The following is a 24,412-nucleotide window of genomic DNA, read 5'->3' as shown; positions in this document are numbered from 1 at the left end:
TGATGGTAATACAAACAAATATAAGTCATTTAATGCTTAATCAACTCAATTGTTCTATTATTGTGGCCCTGGTGGCACAAAGTAATCAAAGGTCTGTCTTCACAGAGAGGCTTGTGAAAATGATCACAACGGGGGACCGGCGTGTGTGTGTTTAAGGGGAAGGGGGTGTATCTGATCTCCATCAGTTAGGACTTGACGATGGTTAATCAAATCTCCCCATTGTTTTGCTCAATTTTGCATGCCTTCTCAAACAGCTGCAACTGTATATGCATTCGTAAATCAAGTCCTTTCTTGAGTTTGGCTCAGGGATGGAACAACTGTTCAGCATCTGAGCTTATGGTTGTTTGTGGGGGAAAGGGTCGAGTGTGTGTGTGTGTGTGTGTGTGTGTGTGTGTGTGTGTTTCCCACATATTTTGCTGATTTTAGGGATAATATAGGATGAAACACAGTAAGCTAACAATCCTTTGCATGAACTGCCTATGCTATTCTGCATATTATTTGTTAATTATGGAAATGAAGATATGCAGGATTTTTAAAATACAGTACAAGTCAAAGTTTGGACACACCTACTCATTGAAGGGTTTTTCTTTATTTTTACTATTTCTAAGTTGTAGAATAATAGTGAAGACATCAAAACTATGAAATAACACATATGGAATCATGTAGTAACCAAAAAAGTGTATTTGATATTTTACAAAGTAGCCACCCTTTGCCTTGATTACAGCTTTGCACACTCTTGGCATTCCCTCAACCAGCTTCATGAGGCATGCTTTTCCAACAGTCTTGAAGGAGTTCCCACATATGCTGAGCACTTGTTGGCTGCTTTTCCTTCACTCTGCTGTCCAAGTCATCCCAAACCATCTCAATTAGGTTGAGGTCGGGGGATTGTGGAGGCCAGGTCATCTGATGCAGCACCATCACTCTCCTTATTGGTCAAATAGCCCTTAGGAGGTGTGTTTTGGGTCATTGTCCTGTTGAAAAACAAATGATAGTCCCACTAAGCACAAACCAGATGGGACGGCGTATCGCTGCAGAAGGCTGTGGTAGCCATGCTGGTTAAGTGTGCCTTGAATTCAAAATAAATCACAGACAGTGTCACCAGCAAAGCACCCCCACACCATCACACCTCCTCCATGCTTCACGACGGAAACCACACATGCAGAGATCATCCGTTCACCTACTCTGCATCTCACAAAGACACAGTGGTTGGAACCATAAATCAAACATTTGGACTCATCTGACCAAAGGACAAATTTCCACTGGTTGAATGTCCATTGCTTATGTTTCTTGGCCGAAGCAAGTCTCTTCTTATTGGTGTCCTTTAGTAGTGGTTTCTTTGCAGCAATTCGACCATGAAGGCCTGATTCATGCAGTCTCCTCTGAACAGTTGATGTTGAGATGTGTCTGTTACTTGAACTCTGTGAAGCATTTATTTGGGCTGCAATCTGAGGTACAGTTAACTCTAATGAACTTCTGCCGCAGAGGTAACTCTGGATCTTCCTTTTCTGTGGCGGTCCTCATGAGAGCCAGTTTCATCATAGCGCTTGATGGTTTTTGCGACTGCACTTGAAGAAACTTTCAAAGTTCTTGAAATGTTCCGGATTGACTGACCTTCATGTCTTAAAGTAATGATGGACTGTCGTTTCTCTTTGCTTATTTGAGCTGTTCATGCCATAATATGGACTTGGTCGTTGACCAAATAGGGCTATCTAATGTATACCCCCCTGTTACGAATCCCTTTTGGCCCGACAGTCTAGGGGGGATGGTAATGAGACCCGTAACATAACTCATGCAAATTATTATTGTGACAAAGTAAAAGTGTGCACGAAATAACCACGACAACAGAAATCTACCGTCAAACTCTAGGTTTATTTATAAACGCACGGTAATGGGGGGAGCAGGAAAAGGGGCTGAGCTGGACCCAAGGAAAGAAACCATAAGTATTCAAAAACACCCCTAAGCTAGACTAGCCTACTTTAACAACAGCTAACTAACTAACCAAAAATACAGTGGGTGGTCCGCCCAGTTCTAACTAGTGTATTTAACAATGTTCACCTACGGGTAGTGTATGCCCATGGGCGACTTGTCTTGGTTTCCCCCTTTTCCCACCAGCAACAAACAAACACCATAACCAAAAACAATACTCACAGGTGATGACAAAGTGCTATGGAGGTGCTTTAAACAAAAGAGAGGTTAAGACACAAAGCGAGAGTGAAACACAGAGACCTACAGACATGGCATTTACAGAGAGATTGAGCTAGAGATTGCTCTAGAGATTGCTCTAGAGATTGAGCTAGAGATTGAGCTAGAGATTGAGCTAGAGATTGAGCTCTAGAGCAAACAAATGATGGGGTTTTTAAACCATGGGGAAGGAACTGTGATAGGGTAGGAAATAGGAGGAGGTGTGTCTTCTGATTGATGATTGATTGTTGACTGATTGGGGAGTGATGATTTTCACCTGTGAGGGGAGAAGGAGAGAAAAGAAACACACACACAGGATACACACACACACAGGATAACTGTATCCGTAACACCCCCCTACCATGTCACAACACAACTGATTGGCTCAAACACATTAAGAAGGAAAGAAATTCCACAAATTAACTTTTAACAAGGCACAACAGTTAATTTAAAGGCATTCCAGGTGTCTACCTCGTGAAGCTGGTTTAGAGAATGCCAAGAGTGTGCAAAGTGTCATAAAGGCAAAGGGTGGCAACTTTTTGATTACTACATGATTCCATATGTGTTATTTAGTTTGATGTCTTCACAATTATTCTACAATGTAGAAAATAGTAAAAAATTAAGAAAAACCCTTGAATGAGTAGGTGTGTCTAAACTTTTGAGTGGTACTGTATATAAATATATATTTACAGAAATATGTGGGGGATTGGAAATGATGCAGTCTACATTGATGGAAGCTACAATCTATCTGCAATATTAAAGCTGATCTACCCCCCCAAAAAAAATATATTATAATAATAATCAATTGGCCTAGCTAGTTTCCCTACTTATAAGGACAAATTGAGTTACTTAACTATCTCCACTTTCCAATCAGTCACTTCATTATTTATAGGTTAGTGTTAGAGGTCTCTATTAGTAGGATGCTACTTTCCACATCACGCACTGTTGACCTTTTGTGTGTGTGTGTGTGTGTGTCGGGGTCACCCATGACTTGTTTTTAGAATACATTGGATTGAGTCTTTGTTTTAATAACTGCCCAACACACACATGGCCTCCCTCCCGCCTTCTCTCCATCCTTCACCTAACAGCTGTTGAACCCTTTAAAGAACCCTTGTTGGTTCCAGGTAGAAACCTTTTGGTTCCATGTAGAACTCTTTTGGGTTCCATGTAGAACCCTTTCCATAGAGGGTTCTACATGGAACCCAAAAGAGTTCTACCTGGAACCAAAAAGTGTTATTCTATGGGGACAGCCAAATAAACCTTTTGGAATCCTTATTTTAAGAGTGTAGTGGGGCTGTTCCACATTATTTTTGGCTTCTCTAGTTACCTGCTGGTGTTGATGTATACATCTGTGTCTAGTACAGTTTCTACAGGCATAGTGCTAGTATCCTCTGATTTCTACTTTTACTCTTATGTACCAGCCACTAACTAGCCTACTATATATAGCCTTGGCGCCTGCAGCATACCCTCTCCCTGCTATTCTACTTAGATACACTCAAAGCTTAAACTGTCCTAATAATCCCACCCAGTATTTATCATGTGGCCAGACCATCATATGCTTCTTCGTATAGTATCTAGTGATTTATGAGTTATTGGTCATGCATGGTAATATTTTCCCAGAAGCAGAGAGAGAGAGAGAAAGTCGCTTTCTCTCTTCTCAATAAAGACCCATCACATGTCGCTGTCTGTCTGTTGCTCACTCTCTCGTGCTCTCTCCTTCCTTCCTTCCTTCCTTCCTTCCTTCCTTCCTTCCTTCCTTCCTTCCTTCCTTCCTTCCTTCCCTCCCTGTCTCATGTCAGCCAAGAGGCTTTTTGCCATCACTCACAGGGATGCTGGCCCATGTTGATTCCAATGCTTCCCACAGTTGTGTCCTTTGGCTGGATGTCCTTTGTGTGTTGGACCATTCTTGATATACACAGGAAACTGTTGAGCGTGAAAATCCCAGCAGCGCTGCAGTTCTTGACACAAACTGGTGCGCCTGGCACGTACTACCATGCCTCGTTCATAGCACTTCAATCTTTTGTCTTGCCCATTCACCCTCTGAATTGCACACATGCACAATCCGTGTCTCAGTTGTCTCAAGACTTAAAAATCCTTCTTTAACCTGTCTCCTCACCTTCATCTACACTGATTGAAGTGGATTTAACATCACCTGGATTCACCTAGTCAGTCTATGTCATGGAAAGAGACAGTGTTCATGTTTTGAATACTCAGTGAATATATAAGTCTGTAACGTCTATGTTTTAAATGTATGGAAATTGTAAAGTATTTTTGCCTGTAACGTCTTTTTGGTTATGTGCCGGAACCCAGGAAGACTGTCACCATTGGCATCAGGCTAATGGGGATCCTAATAAAAATCAGAAATCGTAAATCTCTCAATCTTTCCCCACTCTCTCCCTTTTCTCTCCCTATCTCTCCTTCCCTCTCTCACTCCCTCTCTCCTTCCCCCTCTCTTTCTCTCTCCCTCACTCTTTCACCCTCTCTCTCCTTCCCCCTCTCTTTCTCTCTCCCTCACTCTTTCTCCCTCTCTCTCTCCTTCCCTGTCTCTCCTTCTCTCTCTCTCTCTCTCTCTCTCTCTCTCTCTCTCTCTCTCTCGCTCCCTCTTTCCTTCTTCCTCTCTCTTTCCCTCTCTCTCATTCCCTCTCTCTCTCTCTCTCTCTCTCTCCTCTCTCTCTCTCCCCACCTCTCTCCTTCTCTCTCTCTCTCTCTCTCTCTCTCTCTCTCTCTCTCTCACCTCTCTCCTTCCCTCGCTCTCATTCCCTCTCTCTCTCTCTCTCGCTCCCTCTTTCCTTCCTCCTCTCTCTCTTTCCCTCTCTCTCATTCCCTCTCTCTCTCTCTCTCTCTCTCCACCTCTCTCTTTCCCTCTCTCTCATTCCCTCTCTCTCTCTCTCTCTCTCTCTCTCGCTCCCTCTTTCCTTCCTCCTCTCTCTCTTTCCCTCTCTCTCATTCCCTCTCTCTCTCTCTCTCTCCCCACCTCTCTCCTTCCCTCTCTCTCTCTCTCTCTCTCCTTCCCTCTCTCTCTCTCTCTCTCTCATTCCCTCTCTCTCATTCCCTCTCTCTCTCTCTCTCTCTCTCTCTCGCTCCCTCTTTCCTTCCTCCTCTCTCTTTCCCTCTCTCTCATTCCCTCTCTCTCTCTCTCTCTCTCTCTCTCTCTCTCTCCCCCACCTCTCTCCTTCCCTCTCTCTCTCTCTCTCTCTCTCTCTCCACCTCTCTCCTTCCCTCTCTCTCCTTCCTTCTCTACTTCTCTCCCCCCTCCCTGCTTCCCATCTTTCTCCAGTACAGTGTGTCCATGGTGAGCCTGTGTAAAGTAGAGAAATGTTCTCTCCTCTCCTATGCCAATGACATCACTCCTCGACTGCCCACATGTTTAGACTGGCACTCATTCCAAAGCCACCTTTCATGTTGTGTGTGTGTGTGTCAAATGAAACTATCAAGTCAAACTCAATCACACATTACTGTCAAACCTGCCTCATGAGCTAGGGAGTTTGTAAGGTAAAGCATAAAAGCACCTCAAGTCCTCATATGTGGTCAAAAACATATACAGTGCTTTCAGAAAGTATTCACACCCCTTGACTTTTTCCACATTTTGTTTTGTTACAACCTGAGATGTTGTGTCACTGATCTACACACAATACGCCATAATGTCGAAGTGGAATTATGTTTATAGAAATGTTTACAAATTCATTAAAAATGTAAAGCTAAAATGCCAAGAGTCAATAAGTATTCAACCCTTTTACTATGGCAAATCACATAATACGTTGCATGAACTCACTCTGTGTGCAATAATAGTGTTTAACATTATTTTTAAATGACTACCTCATCTCTGTACCCCACACATATACATACAATTAGGTCTGAGCAGTGAATTTCAAGCACAGATTCAAGCACAAAGACCAGGGAGGTTTTCCAATGTTTTGAATGTTATTTCACCTTTATTTAACCAGGTAGGCTAGTTGAGAACAAGTTCTCATTTACACCTGCGACCTGGCCAAGATAAAGCATAGCAGTGTGAACAGACAACAACACAGAGTTACACATGGAGTAAACAATAAACAAGCCAATAACACAGTAGAAAAAAAATAGTCTATATACATTGTGTGCAAAAGGCATGAGGAGGTAGGCAATAAATAGGCCATAGGAGCGAATAATTACAATTTAGCAGATTAACACTGGAGTGATAAATGATCAGATGGTCATGTGCAAGTAGAGATATTGGTGTGCAAAAGAGCAGAAATGTAAATAAATAAAAACAGTATGGGGATGAGGTGGGTAAATTGGGTGGGCTATTTACAGATGGACTGTGTACAGCTGCAGCGATCGATTAGCTGCTCAGATAGCAGATGTTTAAAGTTGGTGAGGGAAATAAAAGTCTCCAACTTCAGCGATTTTTGCAATTCATTCCAGTCACAGGCAGCAGAGAACTGTAAGGAAAGGCGGCCAAATGAGGTGTTGGCTTTAGGGATGATCAGTGATATACACCTGCTGGAGCGCGTGCTACTGGTGGGTGTTGCCATCATGACCAGTGAACTGAGATAAGGCAGAGCTTTACCTAGCATGGACTTGTAGATGACCTGGAGCCAGTGGGTCTGGTGATGAATATGTAGCGAGGGCCAGCCGACTAGAGTATATAGGTCGCAGTGGTGAGTGGTATAAGGTGCTTTAGTAACAAAACGGATGGCACTGTGATAAACTGCATCTAGTTTGCTGAGTAGAGTATTGGAAGCTATTTTGTAGATGACATCGCCGAAGTCTAGGATCGGTAGGATAGTCAGCTTTACTAGGGTAAGTTTGGCGGCATGAGTGGAGGCTTTGTTGCAAAATAGAAGCCGACTCTAGATTTGATTTTGGATTGGAGATGTTTGATATGAGTCTCGAAGGAGAGTTTACAGTCTAGCCAGACACCTAGGTACTTATAGATGTCCACATATTCTAGGTCGGAACCATCCAGGGTGGTGATGCTAGTCGGGCGTGCGGGTGCAGGCAGCGAACGGTTGAAAAGCATGCATTTTGGTTTTACTAGCGTTTAAGAGCAGATGAAGGCCACTGAAGGAGTGTTGTATGGCATTGAAGCTCGTTTGGAGGTTAGATAGCACAGTGTCCAAGGAAGGGCCAGAAGTATACAGAATGGTGTCGTCTGCATAGAGGTGGATCAGGGAATCGCCCACAGCAAGAGCAACATCATTGATATATACAGAGAAAAGAGTAACCCTGTGGCACCCCCATAGAGACTGCCAGAGGACCGGCCAACATGCCCTCCGATTTGACACACTGAACTCTGTCTGCAAAGTAGTTGGTGAACCAGGCAGGGCAGTCATTAGAAAAACCGAGGCTACTGAGTCTGCCGATAAGAATGTGGTGGTTGACAGAGTCGAAAGCCTTGGCCAGGTCGATGAAGACGGCTGCACAGTACTGTCTTTTATCGATGGCGGTTATGATATGGTTTAGTACCTTGAGCGTGGCTGTGGTGCACCCGTGACCGGCTCGGAAACCGGATTTACAGCGGAGAAGGTACGGTGGGATTCGAGATAGTCAATGATCTGTTTGTCAACTTGGCTTTCGAAGACCTTAGATAGGCAGGGCAGGATGGATATAGGTCTGTAACAATTTGGGTCCAGGGTGTCTCCCCCTTTGAAGAGGGGGATGACCACTGCAGGGGGGCTGTTGGCCGAGATTGGAGTAGCCAGGAGGAAGGCATGGCCAGCCGTTGAGAAATGCTTGTGAAGTTTTCGATTATCATGGATTTATCGGTGGTGACCGTGTTACCTAGCCTCAGTGCAATGGGCAGCTGGGAGGAGGTGCTCTTGTTCTCCATGGACTTTACAGTGTCCCAGAACTTTTGGGAGTTAGAGCTACAGGATGCAAATTTCTGCTTGAAAAAGCAGGCAATGAGGCAGTGATCGCTGAGATCCTGATTGAAGACAGCAGAGGTGTATTTGGAGGGCAAGTTGGTCAGGATAATGTCTATGAGGGTGCCCATTTTTACGAATTTAGGGTTGTACCTGGTGGGTTCCTTGATGATTTGTGTGAGATTGAGGGCATCTAGCTTAGATTGTAGGACTGCCGAGGTGTTAAGCATATCCCAGTTTAGGTCACCTAACAGAACAAACTCTGAAGCTAGATGGGGGGCGATCAATTCACAAATGGTGTGCAGGGCACAGCTGGGAGCTGAGGGGGGTCGGTAGCAGGCGGCAACAGTGAGAAACGTATTTCTGGAGAGATTCATTTTTAAAATTAGAAGTTCAAACTGTTTGGGTATGGACCTGGAAAGTATGACATTACTTTGCAGGCTATCTCTGCAGTAGACTGCAACTCCTCCCCCTTTGGCAGTTCTATCTTGACGGAAGATGTTATAGTTGGGTATGGAAATCTCAGAATTTTTGGTGGCCTTCCTGAGCCAGGATTCAGACACGGCAAGGACATCAGGGTTAGCAGAGTGTGCTAAAGCAGTGAGTAAAACAAACTTAGGGAGGAGGCTTCTGATGTTGACATGCATGAAACCAAGGCTTTTTCGATCACAGAAGTCAACAAATGAGGGTGCCTGGGGACATGCAGGGCCTGGGTTTACCCCCACATCACCCGAGGAACAGAGGAGGAGTAGGATGAGGGTGCGGATAAAGGCTATCAAAACTGGTCACCTAGAGCGTTGGGGACAAAGAATAAAAGGAGCAGATTTCTGGGCGTGGTAGAATACATTCAGGGCATAATGTGCAGACAGGGGTATGGTGGGGTGCGGGTAAAGCGGAGGTAAGCCCAGGCACTGGGTTATGATAAGAGAGGTTGTATCTCTGGACATGCTGGTTATAATGGGTGAGGTCACCGCATGTGTGGGAGGTGGGACAAAGGAGGTATCAGAGGTGTGAGGAGTGGAACAAGGGGCTCCATTGTAAACTAAAACAATTATAACTAACCTGAACAACAGTATACAAAGGCATATTGACATTTGAGAGAGACATACAGCGATGCATAAAGTAATCGCAGGTATTGATTGGGAGAGCTAGCTAAAACAACAGGTGAGACAACAACAGCTAATCAGCTAACACAACAACAGCAGGTAAAATGGCGATGACTAGGCAGAGAGGGTCGGATTAATTACACACAGAGCCTGAGTTTGCGGCTGGGACCGACAGATAAAAAATAAATAAACAGAATGGAGTACCGTGATTAATGGACAGTCCAGCATGCATCAGCTATGTAGCCAATTGATCATAGTGGGAGATTGGTAGATGGGTAAAAAAAAAAACAGACATTGAACATCTCTTTGAGCATGCTGCAGTTATTAATTACACTTTGGATGGTGTCTCAAAACAACCAGTCACTACAAAGATACAGGCACCCTTCCTAACTCAGTTGCCGGAGAGGAAGGAAACCACTCAGGGATTTCACCATGAGGCCAATGGTGATTTGGAGAAATCTGAGGATGGATCAACAACATTGTAGTTATTCCACAATACAAACATAAATGACAGAGTGAAAAGAAGGAAGCCTGTACAGAATAAAGGCATCCTGTTTTCAATAAGGCACTAAACTAATACTACAAAATATGTGGCAGAGAAATTAACTTTTTGTCCTGAATACAAAAGCATTATGCTTGGTGCAAATCCAACACAACACATCACTGAGTACCTGTCACGGCTTCTATGAGTAGTGGGTGGAGAAGTCAGGCGCAGAGAGCAGGGTAGTTCACAAGATGTGGATTTTTATTTTCCAAAACTCAGAGAGACGGTCACGCCACACACACAAGGGCGCGTAAAGACCCAGTCCAAACAACAGGACACAACTGACCAGAAAAAGAAATACCACCAAATAACCACACACCATAAACAGAAAAACAAGCCCGCACAAAAGCCGGCGGGCCTACTGGGTTTAAATAGCCCAAAACCTAAACACAAAACAGGTGCAACTAATCAGACACAACTAAATGAAACAGAAAAGGGGATCAGTGGCAGCTAGTAGGCCAGCGACAATGACCGCCGAGCGCCGCCCGAACAGGAAGAGGCACCATCTTCGGCGGGATTCATGACAGTACCACTCTTCATATTTTCAAGCATGGTGGTGGCTTAATCATGTTATGGGTATGCTTGTCATCGGTAAGGACTAGGGAGTTTTTTAAGATAAAAATAAATGGAATAGAGCTAAGCACAGACAAAATCCTAGAGGAAAACTTGGTTCAGTCTGCTTTCCAACAGACACTGGGAGATGAATTCTCCTTTCACCAGAACAATTACCTAAAACACAAGGCCAAATATACACTGGAGTTGCTTACCAAGACGACATTGAATGTTCCTGAGTGTCCTAGTTACAGTTTTGACTTAAATCAGCTTGAAAATGTATGGCAAGACATAAAAATGGCTGTCTAGCAATGATCAACAACCAACTTGACAGCACTTGAAGAATGTTTTAAAGGATAATGGGCAAGTGATGTACAATCCAGGTGTGCAAAGCTCTTAGAGAATTACCCAGAAAGACTCACAGCTGTAATCACAGCCAAAGTCTCAGGGGGTTGAATACTTATCTAATCAAGATATATTAGAGTTTTATTTTCCATAAATGTTTTTAAAAAGTTTTCTTACACTTTGCCATTACAGAGTATTTTTTATAGATTGTTGACAAAAAAGTACAATTACATCCATTTTAATCTCACTTTGTAACACAACAAAAAGTGGAAAAAGTCCAGGGGAGTGAATACTTTCTGAAGGCACTGTATTTGATAATGCTGTTCTCACCACCTGCAGGATTTTGAATGCTTCTTTTTATCAATCTGTTATATTTTGATGTGTTTTTCTATTGTGTTGTTGATCCAGGTTGGTCCGTGCCACAAAGCCCTCAGAACACACAGTCCTTCTGGCCATTGTGCCACAGACGTAAGTATACATCGTAATTGATTGATGGTGTTTATTTGCCCTTCAAGAGGATTTTTTCCCGCAACTCACAACTCAAGTTACACACACAAACACCAAACAACAGTAAACAAACACAGATATGTTTCCTCACTGATGATGATAATGTCATACACGTGTGTGTATTCTATAATGATATGTGGTGTATATCTTATGTGGGCTGATGATGATAATGTCATAGTGTGTGCTGTTTATGCTGTTCTTTCTCTATAGGCCTTTAGATCAGGAGGAGCCGTCTGTTCGTCCTCTCCTCTGTGCTGGATTCAGCAGAGTATGTACTCTTCTCCTTATATGTTCCCTTCTTCCTCCTTATATGTTATCTATGTACTATAGGAGGAAAAGAGGACATGCCTTTATATGGCATGACATCTGCCACCACCAACTCCTCTGTGACTCTGTAAAGTGAACTCAGCCAGGCAACTTAAAACACTCAGCATGCTATCCTATCATCCATCTGCTGAATCAGTCAGTCAGTCAGCTGGCTCATCTTATAAACACATGCAGTGTTTACCTACTGTACTGTACTGTACTGTACAGCAGGTCACAGTTCTCATCACATGCCCTACCTCCAAGATATGTTGGGTGAAAGGCCTCAGAGCTCAGAACCCAGGCAGAGATCACATCCGCAGACTACACACTGTACAGTACACTGTGTTGCTCATGTTTCTCTCTCTCTCTCTATCTATCGCTCTGGTCAGAGGTATGTGGAGAACATTAGTGTCTCTGCCTGCTATAACGAATTGCTCCAGATAGAACATGGAGAGGTGCGCTGCCAGTTCAAACTCAGGTACATTGGTCCACACACACACACACACACACATTAAATTATTCTATCCTCGTATCCTCGTTTTCCATTCAAAATCCTATTTTCCCTAACTGCTAATCCTAATTCTAAACCTAAACCTAACCCTTAAGATTAAAATAGCCATTGTCGTTATGGGGATTTAGAAGGGAGAGAGGGAGGAGAACTTTCCTTGTTTTACTATCCTTGTGGGGATTTTAGGTCCTCACAAGGATAGAAGAACCAACCTACACACACACACACACACACACACACACACACACACACACACATAGTATGATTAAACAGATATACCTCTCTTCTCTCCCTCAGGGCGTGTAACTCAGTCTTCACTGCTCTGGACCACTGTCAGGAGGCTGTGGAGATCACCAGTGAAGACCATGTGATACAGGTACACAAACACACACAAACACACAGTCATTCAGCCACACTGAAACACAATGTATCTCTTGACATTTATGGGTTGTTTAGGTAATCTGTGAAGTAAAAACAAATCATTCTTATCCATCTCGCTCCCACGCCACCAGTACGTGAACCCAGCGTTTGAGCACATGATGGGATACCACAAAGGAGAGTTAATAGGGAAAGAGCTGACAGAACTCCCCAAGAGTGACAAGAACCGAGCAGATCTTCTAGACACCATCAACACCTGCATCAAGAAAGGAAAGGTGAGCTTCTGAAACTGAGCCACAGTGGAGGTGAGAGATCCTGCGAGAGACCCAATACCTCAACACCTGGTTGAAGACCATCCATCCATTCTTTATATTTGTGTGTTTTCTGTCCAGTTGTTTGACTGTCATTTCTTCATTATATGAATGTTATATTGTTGTCTGACTGTATGTTCCGACTATGTTGTCTCTAGGAGTGGCAAGGGATCTACTACGCCAGGAGGAAGTCAGGTGACAGCATACAGCAGCACGTCAAGATTACGCCTGTGATTGGCCAGGGAGGGTAAATCACTGACATCACTTCCTCTATAAGGAGCCAGGCATCTTAACTTTATTGCACTGGGGACTGGCAGGCTATTGTATGGTCTTCCACCTTGGATTGATAACTGCTTGTGCAACTGGTAGTTACACAAAGATGGTTCCCAATCTAATATGCTTTGCTTTCCATCTCTTTACAGTAAAATCCGCCATTTTGTCTCCATCAAGAGGCCCCACAGTGACAACAACAAACAGGTGAGCAGGCATGGAAGTTATTTTTATGTTTCATGTAATGAGAGCAGTCATGGTGGTCTTAATGATTTGATAGTTACATTATCTATTCTTCAACTGTACTTACGTAAGATAAATGAATACCCTGTCAATCAAAAAACATTTATTGTTTTCCCCTTTTTTCTGTCAAGTATCACATAACTCCAGTATGATGTAACTCGTGTGGCCTCAAGGTGTTGTTGATCAATGACAGCTCTATGCTGTATGGAAGGCATGTGGTGTCTGCTTTGTTTGCCAGAATTGAGGCTTCATGGTAAATATGTGGCCTCAAGTGGTTCAGAGACAGCCCTGTGCTAGCCATGGGAAGACCACTTGTCTTCTACTGTATGATGAATAGTCATACAAGACCTTTTATTTCTTGTACAGTATGTTCCGTGCTGAAAAAAACAGTGTAGACCAACCTAAATTTCAAGCTGGCCCATGCTGGTCCATGGTGGTCTATGCTGTTCAAACTGGTCGGACCAGCATGGTCTAGCTGGTTAGGCTGGCCGACCAGCTGGTCAAGCTGGTGATGCTGGTGACCAGCTCATGCTGGTATGTTGGTGACAAGTTTATGCTGGTGATTCTGGTGTCATGGGTACAGCAAGCCCCATCAGCAAGCCCCATCCCCCTCTCCCTGCCTCCCCCTTGCCTCCTTCAACTAGGCTGCTGTGGTCAGAGAGAGGTCGTAAATTCCTGAGGAGAAGACCCTGCCTCATGGCCACACAGTATAGAGAGAGAGTGAAGTTTCATAGAGAACAAAGGAATTTCTTCCACCTCACAGAACTGGAGGTCCGAACAAATTTCATGTTCCGGAGAAGGTATAAAAGATCGGTGAAGAATCCAGCTACGATCTGGTCCATTTGTTACAACTTGGGGAAGCTCATGGGAGACGGTGTGGCCACATTACCATAACGCTGTTTATATAATAGCCTCAGATATGAGTTTTACATCTAATTGTTGTATAAGATGAATGAGTGAGTATGATACTGTTTGTAAAATTGTGGAATGTGATTTTGGACTGTTTAATGAAGGAAACTCCCAATTCCCTTTTGAGTTGAACTAAATCAGAGCACCGCCCATGAGCCAGTTAGGGTCAGACATCCTGCGACAGCCCCTTTTCTGCAATTCCGAATAAAATCCAACTGAGAAATTCTCAAGTAGACCATGTTTCTCTCAATCACGGGAGTACAAAGGTTGCAGACCATTGCTGAATCTTTTAACCATACCAAGTGGTTAAACGTTTAGAATATCGATACCAACAGAATAAGAACAAGTCTTTGATATTAATTACTAGTCTGCAGCTAGGAATAAGGTATCATTGAACGCGAAGAACGACAACCACCGAAACATCCATTCTACAACAACATGAATGAATGTCACTCTGAACTACCCACTATAACCATGACAGAGAGAGAGAGACGGACAATTCTACAAAAGAAACAACTTTTCAACAGCGATCAAGATGACACACTGAGCGTAAATATATATATATATATTGATTGCAATTGTTCCCGAATGAGTGAGCGTTCATGTGCAAAGGATTAGCATTTTAATTGTTATAATGATCAACTCTGTAGTGACTTCTCAGCTGACCCCCACTCCCCGTTGTGTCCACCAAGCCGCGATGCCGGTTTAGCCCACTAGGGCACATTCCCTTATCATTTCTTGTAACCATATTGACTTTGTTTGTTTATGCATATACTGTATATATATATATATAAACAGTATATCACAAAAGTGAGTACACCCCTCACATTTTTGTAAATATTTGAGTATATCTTTTCATGTGACAACACTGAAGAAATGACACTTTGCTACAGTGTAAAGTAGTAAGTGTACAGCTTGTATAACAGTGTACATTTGCTGTCCTCTCAAAATAACTCAACACACAGCCATTCATGTCTAAACCGCTGGCAACAAAAGTGAGTACACCCCTAAGTGAAAATGTCCAAATTGGGGCCAAAGTGTCAATATTTTGTGTGGCCACCATCATTTTCCAGCACTGCCTTAACCCTCTTGGGCATGGAGTTCACCAGAGCTTCACAGGTTGCCGCTGGAGTCCTCTTCCACTCCTCCATGACGATATCACGGAGCTGGTGGATGTTAGAGACCTTGCGCTCCTCCACCTTCCGTTTGAGGATTTCCCACAGATGCTCAATAGTGTTTAGGTCTGGAGAAATGCTTGGCCAGTCCATCACCTTTACCCTCAGCTTCTTTAGCAAGGCAGTTGTCGTCTTGGAGGTGTGTTTGGGGTCGTTATCATGTTGGAATACTGCCCAGTCTCCAAAGGGAGGGGATAATGCTCTGCTTCAGTATGTCACAGTACATTTTGGCATTCATGGTTCCCTCAATGAACTGTAGCTCTCCAGTGCCGGCAGCACTCATGCAGCCCCAGACCATGACACTCCCACCACCATGCTTGACTGTAGGCAAGACACACTTGTCTTTGTACTCCTCACCTGGTTGCCGCCACACACGCTTGACACCATCTGAACCCAATAAGTTTACCTTGGTCTCATCAGACCACAGGACATGGTTCCAGTAATCCATGTCCTTAGTCTGCTTGTCTTCAGCAAACTGTTTGCAGGCTTTCTTGTGCATCATCTTTAGAAGAGGCTTCCTTCTGGGACGACAGCCATGCAGACCAATTTGATGCAGTGTACGGCGTATGGTCTGAGCACTGACAGGCTGACCCCCCACCCCTTCAACCTCTGCAGCAATGCTGGTAGCACTCATACATCTATTTCCCAAAGACAACCTCTGGATATGACACTGAGCACGTGCACTCAACTTCTTTGGTCGACCATGGCGAGGCCTGTTCTGAGTGGAACCTGTCCAGTTAAACCGCTGTATGGTCTTGGCCACCGTGCTGCAGCTCAGTTTCAGGGTCTTGGCAATCTTCTTATAGCCCAGGCCATCTTTATGTAGAGCAACAATTCTTTTTTTCAGATCCTCAGAGAGTTCTTTGCCATGAGGTGCCATGTTGAACTTCTAGTGACCAGTCAGTATGAGGGAGTGTGAGAGCGATGACACCACATTTAACACACCTGCTCCCCATTCACACCTGAGACCTTGTAACACTAACGAGTCACATGACACCGGGGAGGGAAAATGGCTAATTGGGCCCAATTTGCACATTTTCACTTAGGGGTGTACTCACTTTTGTTGCCAGCGGTTTAGACATTAATGGCTGTGTGTTGAGTTATTTTGAGGGGACAGCAAATTTACACTGTTATACAAGCTGTACACTCACTACTTTACATTGTAGCAAAGTGTCATTTCTTCAGTGTTGTCACATGAAAAGATATACTCAAATATTTACAAAAATGTGAGGGGTGTACTCACTTTTGTGATATACTGTATGTCTATATATATATATAAACTCAGCAAAAACAGAAACATCCCTTTTCAGGACTCTGTCTTTCAAAGAAATTTGTAAAAATCTAAATAACTTCACAGATCTTTATTGTAAAGGGTTTAAACACTGTTTCCCATGCTTGTTCAATGAACCATAAACAATGAGCATGCACATGTGGAATGGTCATTTCTACTGACTCTGAAAAACACCAAAAGAAAGATGCCCAGGGTCCCTGCTCATCTGCATGAACGGGCCTTAGGCATGCTGCAAGGAGGCATGAGGACTGCAGATGTGGCCAGGGCAATAAATTGCAATGTCCGTACTGTGAGACGCCTAAGACAGCGCTACAGGGAGACAGGATGGACAGCTGATCGCCCTCGCAGTGGCAGACCACGTGTACAAACACCTGCACAGAATCGTATGTCCGAACATCACACCTGCGGGACAGGTACAGGATGGCAACAACAACTGTCCCAGTTACACCAGGAGCGCACAATCCCTCCATCAGTGCTCAGACTGTCCACAATAGGCTGGACTGAGGTCTTGTAGCCCTGTTGTAAGGCAGGTCCTCACCAGACATCACCGGCAACAATGTCACCTATGGGCACAAACCCACCGTCGCTGGACCAGACAGGACTGGCAAAAAGTGCTCTTCACTGATGAGTCACGGTTTTGTCTCACCAGGGGTGATGTTCGGATTCGCGTTTATCATCGAAGGAATGAGCGTTACACCAAGGCCTGTATTCTGGAGCGGGATTGATTTGGAGGTGGAGGGTCTTTCATGGTCTGGGGCGGTATGTCACAGCATCATCGGACTGAGCTTATTGTCATTGCAGGCAATCTCAACGCTGTGCGTTACAGGGAAGACATCCTCCTCTGTCATGTGGTACCCTTCCTGCAGGCTCATTTTGACATGACCCTCCAGCATGACAATTCCACCAGCCATACTGATCGTCCTGTGCGTGATTTCCTGCAAGACAGGAATGTCAGTGTTCTGCCATGGCCAGCGAAGAGCCCGGATCTCAATCCCATTGAGCACGTCTGGGAACTGTTGGATCGGAGGGTGAGGGCTAGGGCCATTCCCCCCAGAAATGTCCGGGAACTTGCAGGTGCCTTGGTGGAAGAGTGGGGTAACATCTCATAGCAAGAACTGGCAAATCTGGTGCAGTCCATTTTTTCCTACTGTGTTATTGACTTGTTAATTGTTTACTCCATGTGTAACTCTGTGTTGTCTGTTCACACTGCTATGCTTTATCTTGGCCAGGTCGCAGTTGCAAATGAGAACTTGTTCTCAACTAGCCTATCTGGTTAAATAAAGGTGAAATAAAAAAATAAAAAGGAGGAGATGCACTGCAGCACTTAATGCAGCTGGTGGCCACACCAGATATTGACTGTTACTTGTGATTTTGACCCCCCACATTATTCCATTTCTGTTAGTCACGTCAGTGGAACTTGTTCAGTTTATGTCTCAGTTGTTGAATCTTGTTATGTTCATACAAATATTTACACATGTTAAGTTTGTTGAAAATGAACACAGTTGACAGTGAGAGGACTTTTCTATTTTGGCTGAGTTTATATGCAGTTCCAGTCAAAGGTTTGGACACACCTATTCATTCAAGGGTTTTTCTTTATTTGACTATTTTCTACATTGTAGAATAATAGTGAAGACATCAAAACTATGAAATAACACATATATATATAAATATATATATATATATATACAGTGCACAGGAGGTTGGTGGGGCCTTAATCGAGGAGAACAGTATCGTGCTAATGGCTGGAGCGGAATAAGTGGAATGGTATCAAATACATCAAACACATGGAAACCATTTGCACCGTTCTGGCCATTATTATGAGCCGTTCTTCCCTCAACAGCCTCCTGTGATACAGTGCCTTCAGAAAGTATTCATAACCCTTAAATTATTCCTCATTTTGTTGTGTTACAGCCTGAATTACAAATTGGTTAAACATATATATATTCTCACCCATCTACACACAATACCCCATTTTGACAAAGTGAAAACATGTTTTATTAATTTATAAAAAATATATAGAAAATTAAATACAGATGTATCTCATTTACATAAATCAATACTTTGTGTAAGCACCTTTGGCAGCGATTACAGCTGTGAGTCTTTCTGGGTAAGTCTCTAAGAGCTTTCCACACCTGGATTGTGCAACATTTGCCCATTCATCTTTTCAACATTCTGCAAGCTCTGTCATTGCTAGATAACAATTTTCAAGTCTTATCATAGATTTAAGTCAAAACTGTAACTCGGCCACTTAGGAACATCTTCGTGGTAAGCAACTCCAATGTAGATTTGACATAATGGGGTATTGTGTGTAAGCCAAAAAAATAAATTTAATCTATTTTTTAACACACAAAAATGTGGAAAAAGTCATCGGGTGTGAATACTTTCTGAAGGCACTGTATATACGGTGGGGCAAAAAAGTATTAAGTCAGCCACAAATTGTGCAAGTTCTCCCACTTAAAAAGATGAGAGGCCTGTAATTTTCATCATAGGTACACTTCAACTAAATCCAGAAAATCACATTGTAGGATTTTTAATGAATTTATTTGCAAATTATGGTGGAAAATAATATTTGGTCAATAACAAAAGTTTATCTCAATACTTTGTTATATACCCTTTGTTGGCAATGACAGAGGTCTTCACAAGGTTTTCACACACTGTTGCTGGTATTTTGGCCCATTCCTCCATGCAGATCTCCTCTAGAGCAGTGATGTTTTGGGGCTGTTGCTGGGCAACACGGACTTTCAACTGCCTCCAAAGATTTTCTATGGGGTTGAGATCTGGAGACTGGCTAGGCCACTCCCGGACCTTAAAATGCTTCTTAGGAAGCCACTCCTTCGTTGCCCGGGAGGTGTGTTTGGGATCATTGTCATGCTGAAAGACCCAGCCACGTTTCATCTTCAATGCCCTTGCTGATGGAAGGAGGTTTTTACTCAAAATCTCACGATACATGGCCCCATTCATTCTTTCCTTTACACGGATCAGTCGTTCTGGTCCCTTTGCAGAAAAACAGTCCCAAAGCATGATGTTTCCACCCCCATGCTTCACAGTAGGTATGGTGTTCTTACGACGTGTTGAGTTTTTACCAAAAAGTTATATTTTGGTTTCATCTGACCATATGACATTCTCCCAATCTTCTTCTGGATCATCCAAATGCTCTCTAGCAAACTTCAGACAGGCCTGGACATGTACTGGCTTAAGCAGAGGGACACGTCTGGCACTGCAGGATTTGAGTCCCTGGCTGCGTAGTGTGTTACTGATGGTAGGCTTTATTACTTTGGTCCCAGCTCTCTGCAGGTCATTCACTAGGTCTCCCCGTGTGGTTCTGGGATTTTTGCTCACTGTTCTTGTGATCATTTTGACCCCACGGGATGAAATCTTGCGTGGAGCCCCAGATCGAGAGAGATTATCAGTGGTCTTGTATGTCTTCCATTTCCTAATAATTGCTCCCACAGTTGATTTCTTCAAACCAAGCTGCTTACCTATTGCAGATACAGTCTTCCCAGCCTGGTGCAGGTCTACAATTTTGTTTCTGGTGTCCTTTGACAGCTCTTTGGTCTTGGCCATAGTGGAGTTTGGAGTGTGACTGTTTGAGGTTGTGGACAGGTGTCTTTTATACTGATAACAAGTTCAAACAGGTGCCATTAATACAGGTAACGAGTGGAGGACAGAGGAGCCTCTTAAAGAAGAAGTTTACAGGTCTGTGAGAGCCAGAAATCTTGCTTGTTTGTAGGTGACCAAATACTTATTTTCCACCATAATTTGCAAATAAATTCATAAAAAAATTCTACAATGTGATTTTCTGGATTTTTTAAAATCATTTTGTCTGTCATAGTTGAAGTGTACCTATGATGAAACAGGCCTCTCTCATTTTTTTAAGTGGGAGAACTTGCACAATTGGTGGCTGACTAAATACTTTTTTGCCCCACTGTATATTTTTTTACTCAAACCACCCGTGGGCCGGATTGGACCCCCCCGGGATGGATTTTTGATACCCCTGATTTAGGTAGTTTAACCTTGGCAGTCATTCTGAATGCTGATTGTGGGTAAATAAAACTTTAAATTGTTGGATATTCCCACTCTGGCTGGATTCCAGTAGGAATTAAACATCCCTTTTACAAGCCAGCATAATGTGACTTGCAGGCCTGATGTAGCCACTGTATTAGGGAAAAACTGGGCCCTCAAAGTAAGGCTTATGATATACAGTGAGCACCATAATTCATTGGACAGTGACCATTTTTTTGTTATTTATTTATTTGAGTTTGAAAGGATACAATGACAATGAGGGTGAAGTGCAGACTGACAGCTTTAATTTGAGGGTATTTTCATACATATCGGATGAACCGTTTAGAAATTATAGAAGCTTTTGTACATTGTCCCCCCCATTTTCGGGCATCAAAAAACACTGGACAGTTTAACATAATGTAGAATAAAGTAGTCATTGTTAATATTTGGTCGCATATCCTTTGCATGCAATGACTGCTTGAAGTCTGCGATGCATCGACATCACCAGACGCTGGGTATCTTCCCTGGTGATGCTCTGTCAGGCCTGTACTGCAGCCATCTTCAGTTCCTGCTTGTTTCGGGGACTTATTGCCTTCAGTCTCCTCTTCAGCATGTAAAATACATGTTCAATTGGAGTCAGATCCAATGATTGACTTGGCCAGTCAAGGATTTTACACTTTTTGGCCATCAAAAACCCCTTCGTTGCTCTAGAAGTATGTTTAGGGTCATTGTCTTGTTGCATGATGAAGTGCCGTCCAATGAGTTTGGAGGCATTTGGTTTTATCTGAGCAGATAAAATATTTTTGTAGACTTCAGAATTCATTGTTCTACTTCTGTCTGCAGTCACATCATCGATGAAGACAAGTGAGCCTGTTCCACTGGCAGCCATGCAGGGCCAAGCCATAACACCCCCTCCACCATGTTTCACAGATGAGGTGGTATGCTTTGGATCATGGGCATGTCTTTTTCTTCTCCACACTTTCCTTTTTCCATCATTCTGGTACATGTTAATCTTTGTCTCATCTGTCCACAATACTTTTTTCCAGAACTCTTGGGGCTCTTTTAGGTGCTTTTTAGCCAACTGTAATCTGGCCTTTCTATTCTTCAGGCTTATCAGTGGTTTGCATCTTGTAGTGTACCCTCTGTAGTCCTGCTGGTGTAATCTTCTACATATGGTAGACTTTGACACACCTACATCCAGAAGAGTGTTTTTGATCTGTTGGACTGTTGTCATGGGGGGTTTCTTCACCATAGAGAGCATTCATCCACTACAGTGGTCTTCCTCAGTCTACCGGGTCTTTTGACATAATTGAGTTCACCGGTTGTTTTTTTATTGTTAATGATGAACCAAACTGTTGACTTGGGCCCAGGGTTTTTGCAAGGTTCCCGATTGATTGATTTTCATTTCTGAGCCTTATGACGGCCAGCTTCATTTGCATCGACACTGCTGTCTTCCTCATGTTGCCACACCCCAACCACAACCTCCAAAGGCAATAGCAAAGTCTAGAATCAATACTCTTCATCAACAGCTCTCCTACATTCACTAACGACACAAATGAATACACCTGCCTAACAACACACATCTGTGAAGCCAATTCAACAAATACTTGTAGTACCTTAAAATGGGGGGGACCATGTACAAAAGGTGCTGTCATTTCTAAACGGTTCATCCGATATGTATGAAAAAATGGTCACTTGTCCAATGAATTATGGTGCTCACTGTATGTAATGGACTGTCTTAAATAATAAAGCACTTTGATGATGGTATGCTGGTCACTAGTGTCCAAAACACATACTGGTATGCTGGTCACCAGTGTACAAAACATAGTGAAGGCTTGCCACCAGCAAAAACGTAGTGAAAGAACCAGCAAAAACACAGTGAAGGAACCTGCAAAAACACAGTGAAGGCGGGTGACCAGCATGGCCAGCCTATGCTCGTCAATTCTGTTTTTTTTTCAGCAGGGTTGGCCCCCAGGGTTCTGTACCAGTGCGACAGACAACACTATGCTATGTGGTAAACATTGATTGTCCACTCTACTCTGTATGTACAGTACCATGTAAAAAGTTGTCTGCTGTCTGTGGACCTACTTTAAGTTGCTTTGGCATGCTAAGATTGTTTTGGCATTTATGGCATCTGTAGTCTACAGTGGCCTGTTTGTTTTGGCTTGCCTAGGAGCAGGTGTGTGGTTCTCAGTAGGATTCCAGGCTAACAGCTAGTGTTCATGCTAAGTTAGTGCTAAGCTATAGGCGCCGCCAAGGCTATTAATACCTACAGCACAAACTAGCTGCACTACCCTAAGCTAGCTAGCTGCTGCTACCTTTCATCTGAGTCAAAGCCCAGCTATCACTGTCCTGTTCGCTCTCTTAACTCCTTGCCTTGGAAATCTCAGCGTTGTCGCTGGTTCCTGTGTGTGACAGAATTCCTGATGCTATCTGTATAACTTTATACCGTTTAAAATACATTTTGAATAAATAGAAGTAGAAATTAGGTGAGGTGCTAAGCACTGCAGACTAACGGAAAGTCAACTTTGGGAAAGTGCTGATTGAGGCACACCCCTCTCCTCTTCATTGCAGTGTGATTTATGACAATCCCCTATCATTCCTTACAGTACCTTTTCTAATTTAAAGTGCTTGTGGCCAACTGTTGTCAAGACAGCAATGTTGTAGGCTACTGTTTCTGTCTGGGAATGGTTGCTTTGAGTATTAAACAGAATCATTCCTGTTGCTTGTCTTTCCCACCGCAACCCTTGGCCAGTGTCCATAGTTTCCATTTTAAATCTAGTTGTTGAGTTAGCAGCAGAATCTCTAAGTAGACCTTCACCATGTGACCTTCACCATGTAGGACTCTGACCTATTTCTACTTCTCTGTCTCTCTCTCTCTCTCTCTCTCTCTCTCTCTCTCTCTCTCTCTCTCTTCTCTCTCTTCCACTCTATCTCTGCCCTCTGTCTCTCTTTCTCTCTCTCTCACTTTCTCTCTCTTCCACTCTATCTCTGCCCTCTGTCTCTCTTTCACTCTCTCTCTCTCTCTCTCTCTCTCTCTCTCTCTCTCTCTCTCTCTCTCTCACTTTCTCTCTCTTCCACTCTTTCTCTGCCCTCTGTCTCTTTCACTCTCTCTCTCTCTGTCTCTCTCTCTCTCTCTCTCACTTTCTCTCTCTTCCACTCTTTCTCTGCCCTCTGTCTCTCTTTCACTCTCTCTCTTTCTCTCACTCTTTCTCTCTCCCCGCTCTTCCTTTCTCTCCACTCACGGTCATCATCCATATTGTTGAATGTTTCCCTTGCAGCTCCAGCAAGTGCAATGTGCTGTGTTTTAGTTCATATCTGTTGTGTGTTACAGCCCCAAGAGGCTATTAAGATACAAGCCAGCTAATTCTGGCAACCTCCTGTATCATCAGCAGTGTTTACTCTGATTTAATCCTATTAGAGAGATGGGGAACAAGAAAGAGAGAGAGAGATTGATTGTTGTGAGTGAGCTGAGAGCAGTTGACTTGTGTCCTGATCGGTCCTGTTGTGCCTGCTGACAGGAGCAGATTGATATAGAGCAGGCTAAACTGTAAGATACAAGTCTGCTGCTGTCTTTTTAACAAGCAGTGTAGGGACATTAGAGTGTCTATCACCGCAGAGCTGGCAAAGCACGTATCAGACCACTGCTGGCTCTGATCCAGCACACCACTGTAGACAAGCTCATATCAAACTATCAGACGTGTTGACAGCTGATGCCACTAGCAACCCAACAGTGAACTAACTGTAACTAATGGACAGTCTGCATTATGCTGTTAGTAGTGCCTGCTAGTTACATACTGCCATGATCCCACTATAGAGCCGATGAGTAACTTAGGCAGTGCTGACTTTGCCTATGTCAGGTCACATGTTTGAGTCCGGAGTTACGGTGTGTGTGTCATGGCCAGAGGTAGTCCTGAGTAATGGGGTGGTGTGTGTCA

The 24,412-nt window shown here is 43.5% G+C and overlaps 1 protein-coding gene across 3 annotated transcripts in view; it reads left to right on the top strand.

The window, feature by feature from the left end:
• The window catches only part of LOC115125809 (high affinity cAMP-specific and IBMX-insensitive 3',5'-cyclic phosphodiesterase 8B-like), a 140,380-nt gene that overhangs the window by 53,961 nt on the left and 62,007 nt on the right, over positions 1–24,412 (top strand). For all 3 annotated transcript variants that reach the window (XM_065017405.1, XM_065017404.1, XM_065017406.1), the window contains exons 4-10: positions 10,983–11,042; positions 11,292–11,349; positions 11,777–11,865; positions 12,193–12,271; positions 12,408–12,548; positions 12,743–12,831; positions 13,007–13,061. In XM_065017405.1, coding sequence (XP_064873477.1) covers positions 10,983–11,042; positions 11,292–11,349; positions 11,777–11,865; positions 12,193–12,271; positions 12,408–12,548; positions 12,743–12,831; positions 13,007–13,061 — 571 coding nt within the window. The remainder of the gene's footprint in view (positions 1–10,982; positions 11,043–11,291; positions 11,350–11,776; positions 11,866–12,192; positions 12,272–12,407; positions 12,549–12,742; positions 12,832–13,006; positions 13,062–24,412) is intronic.

This window comes from Oncorhynchus nerka, linkage group LG4 (genome assembly GCF_034236695.1).
Source record: "Oncorhynchus nerka isolate Pitt River linkage group LG4, Oner_Uvic_2.0, whole genome shotgun sequence".
In the NCBI taxonomy this organism is placed as follows: domain Eukaryota; kingdom Metazoa; phylum Chordata; class Actinopteri; order Salmoniformes; family Salmonidae; genus Oncorhynchus; species Oncorhynchus nerka.
This window is presented reverse-complemented; position numbering and strand designations above follow the sequence as displayed.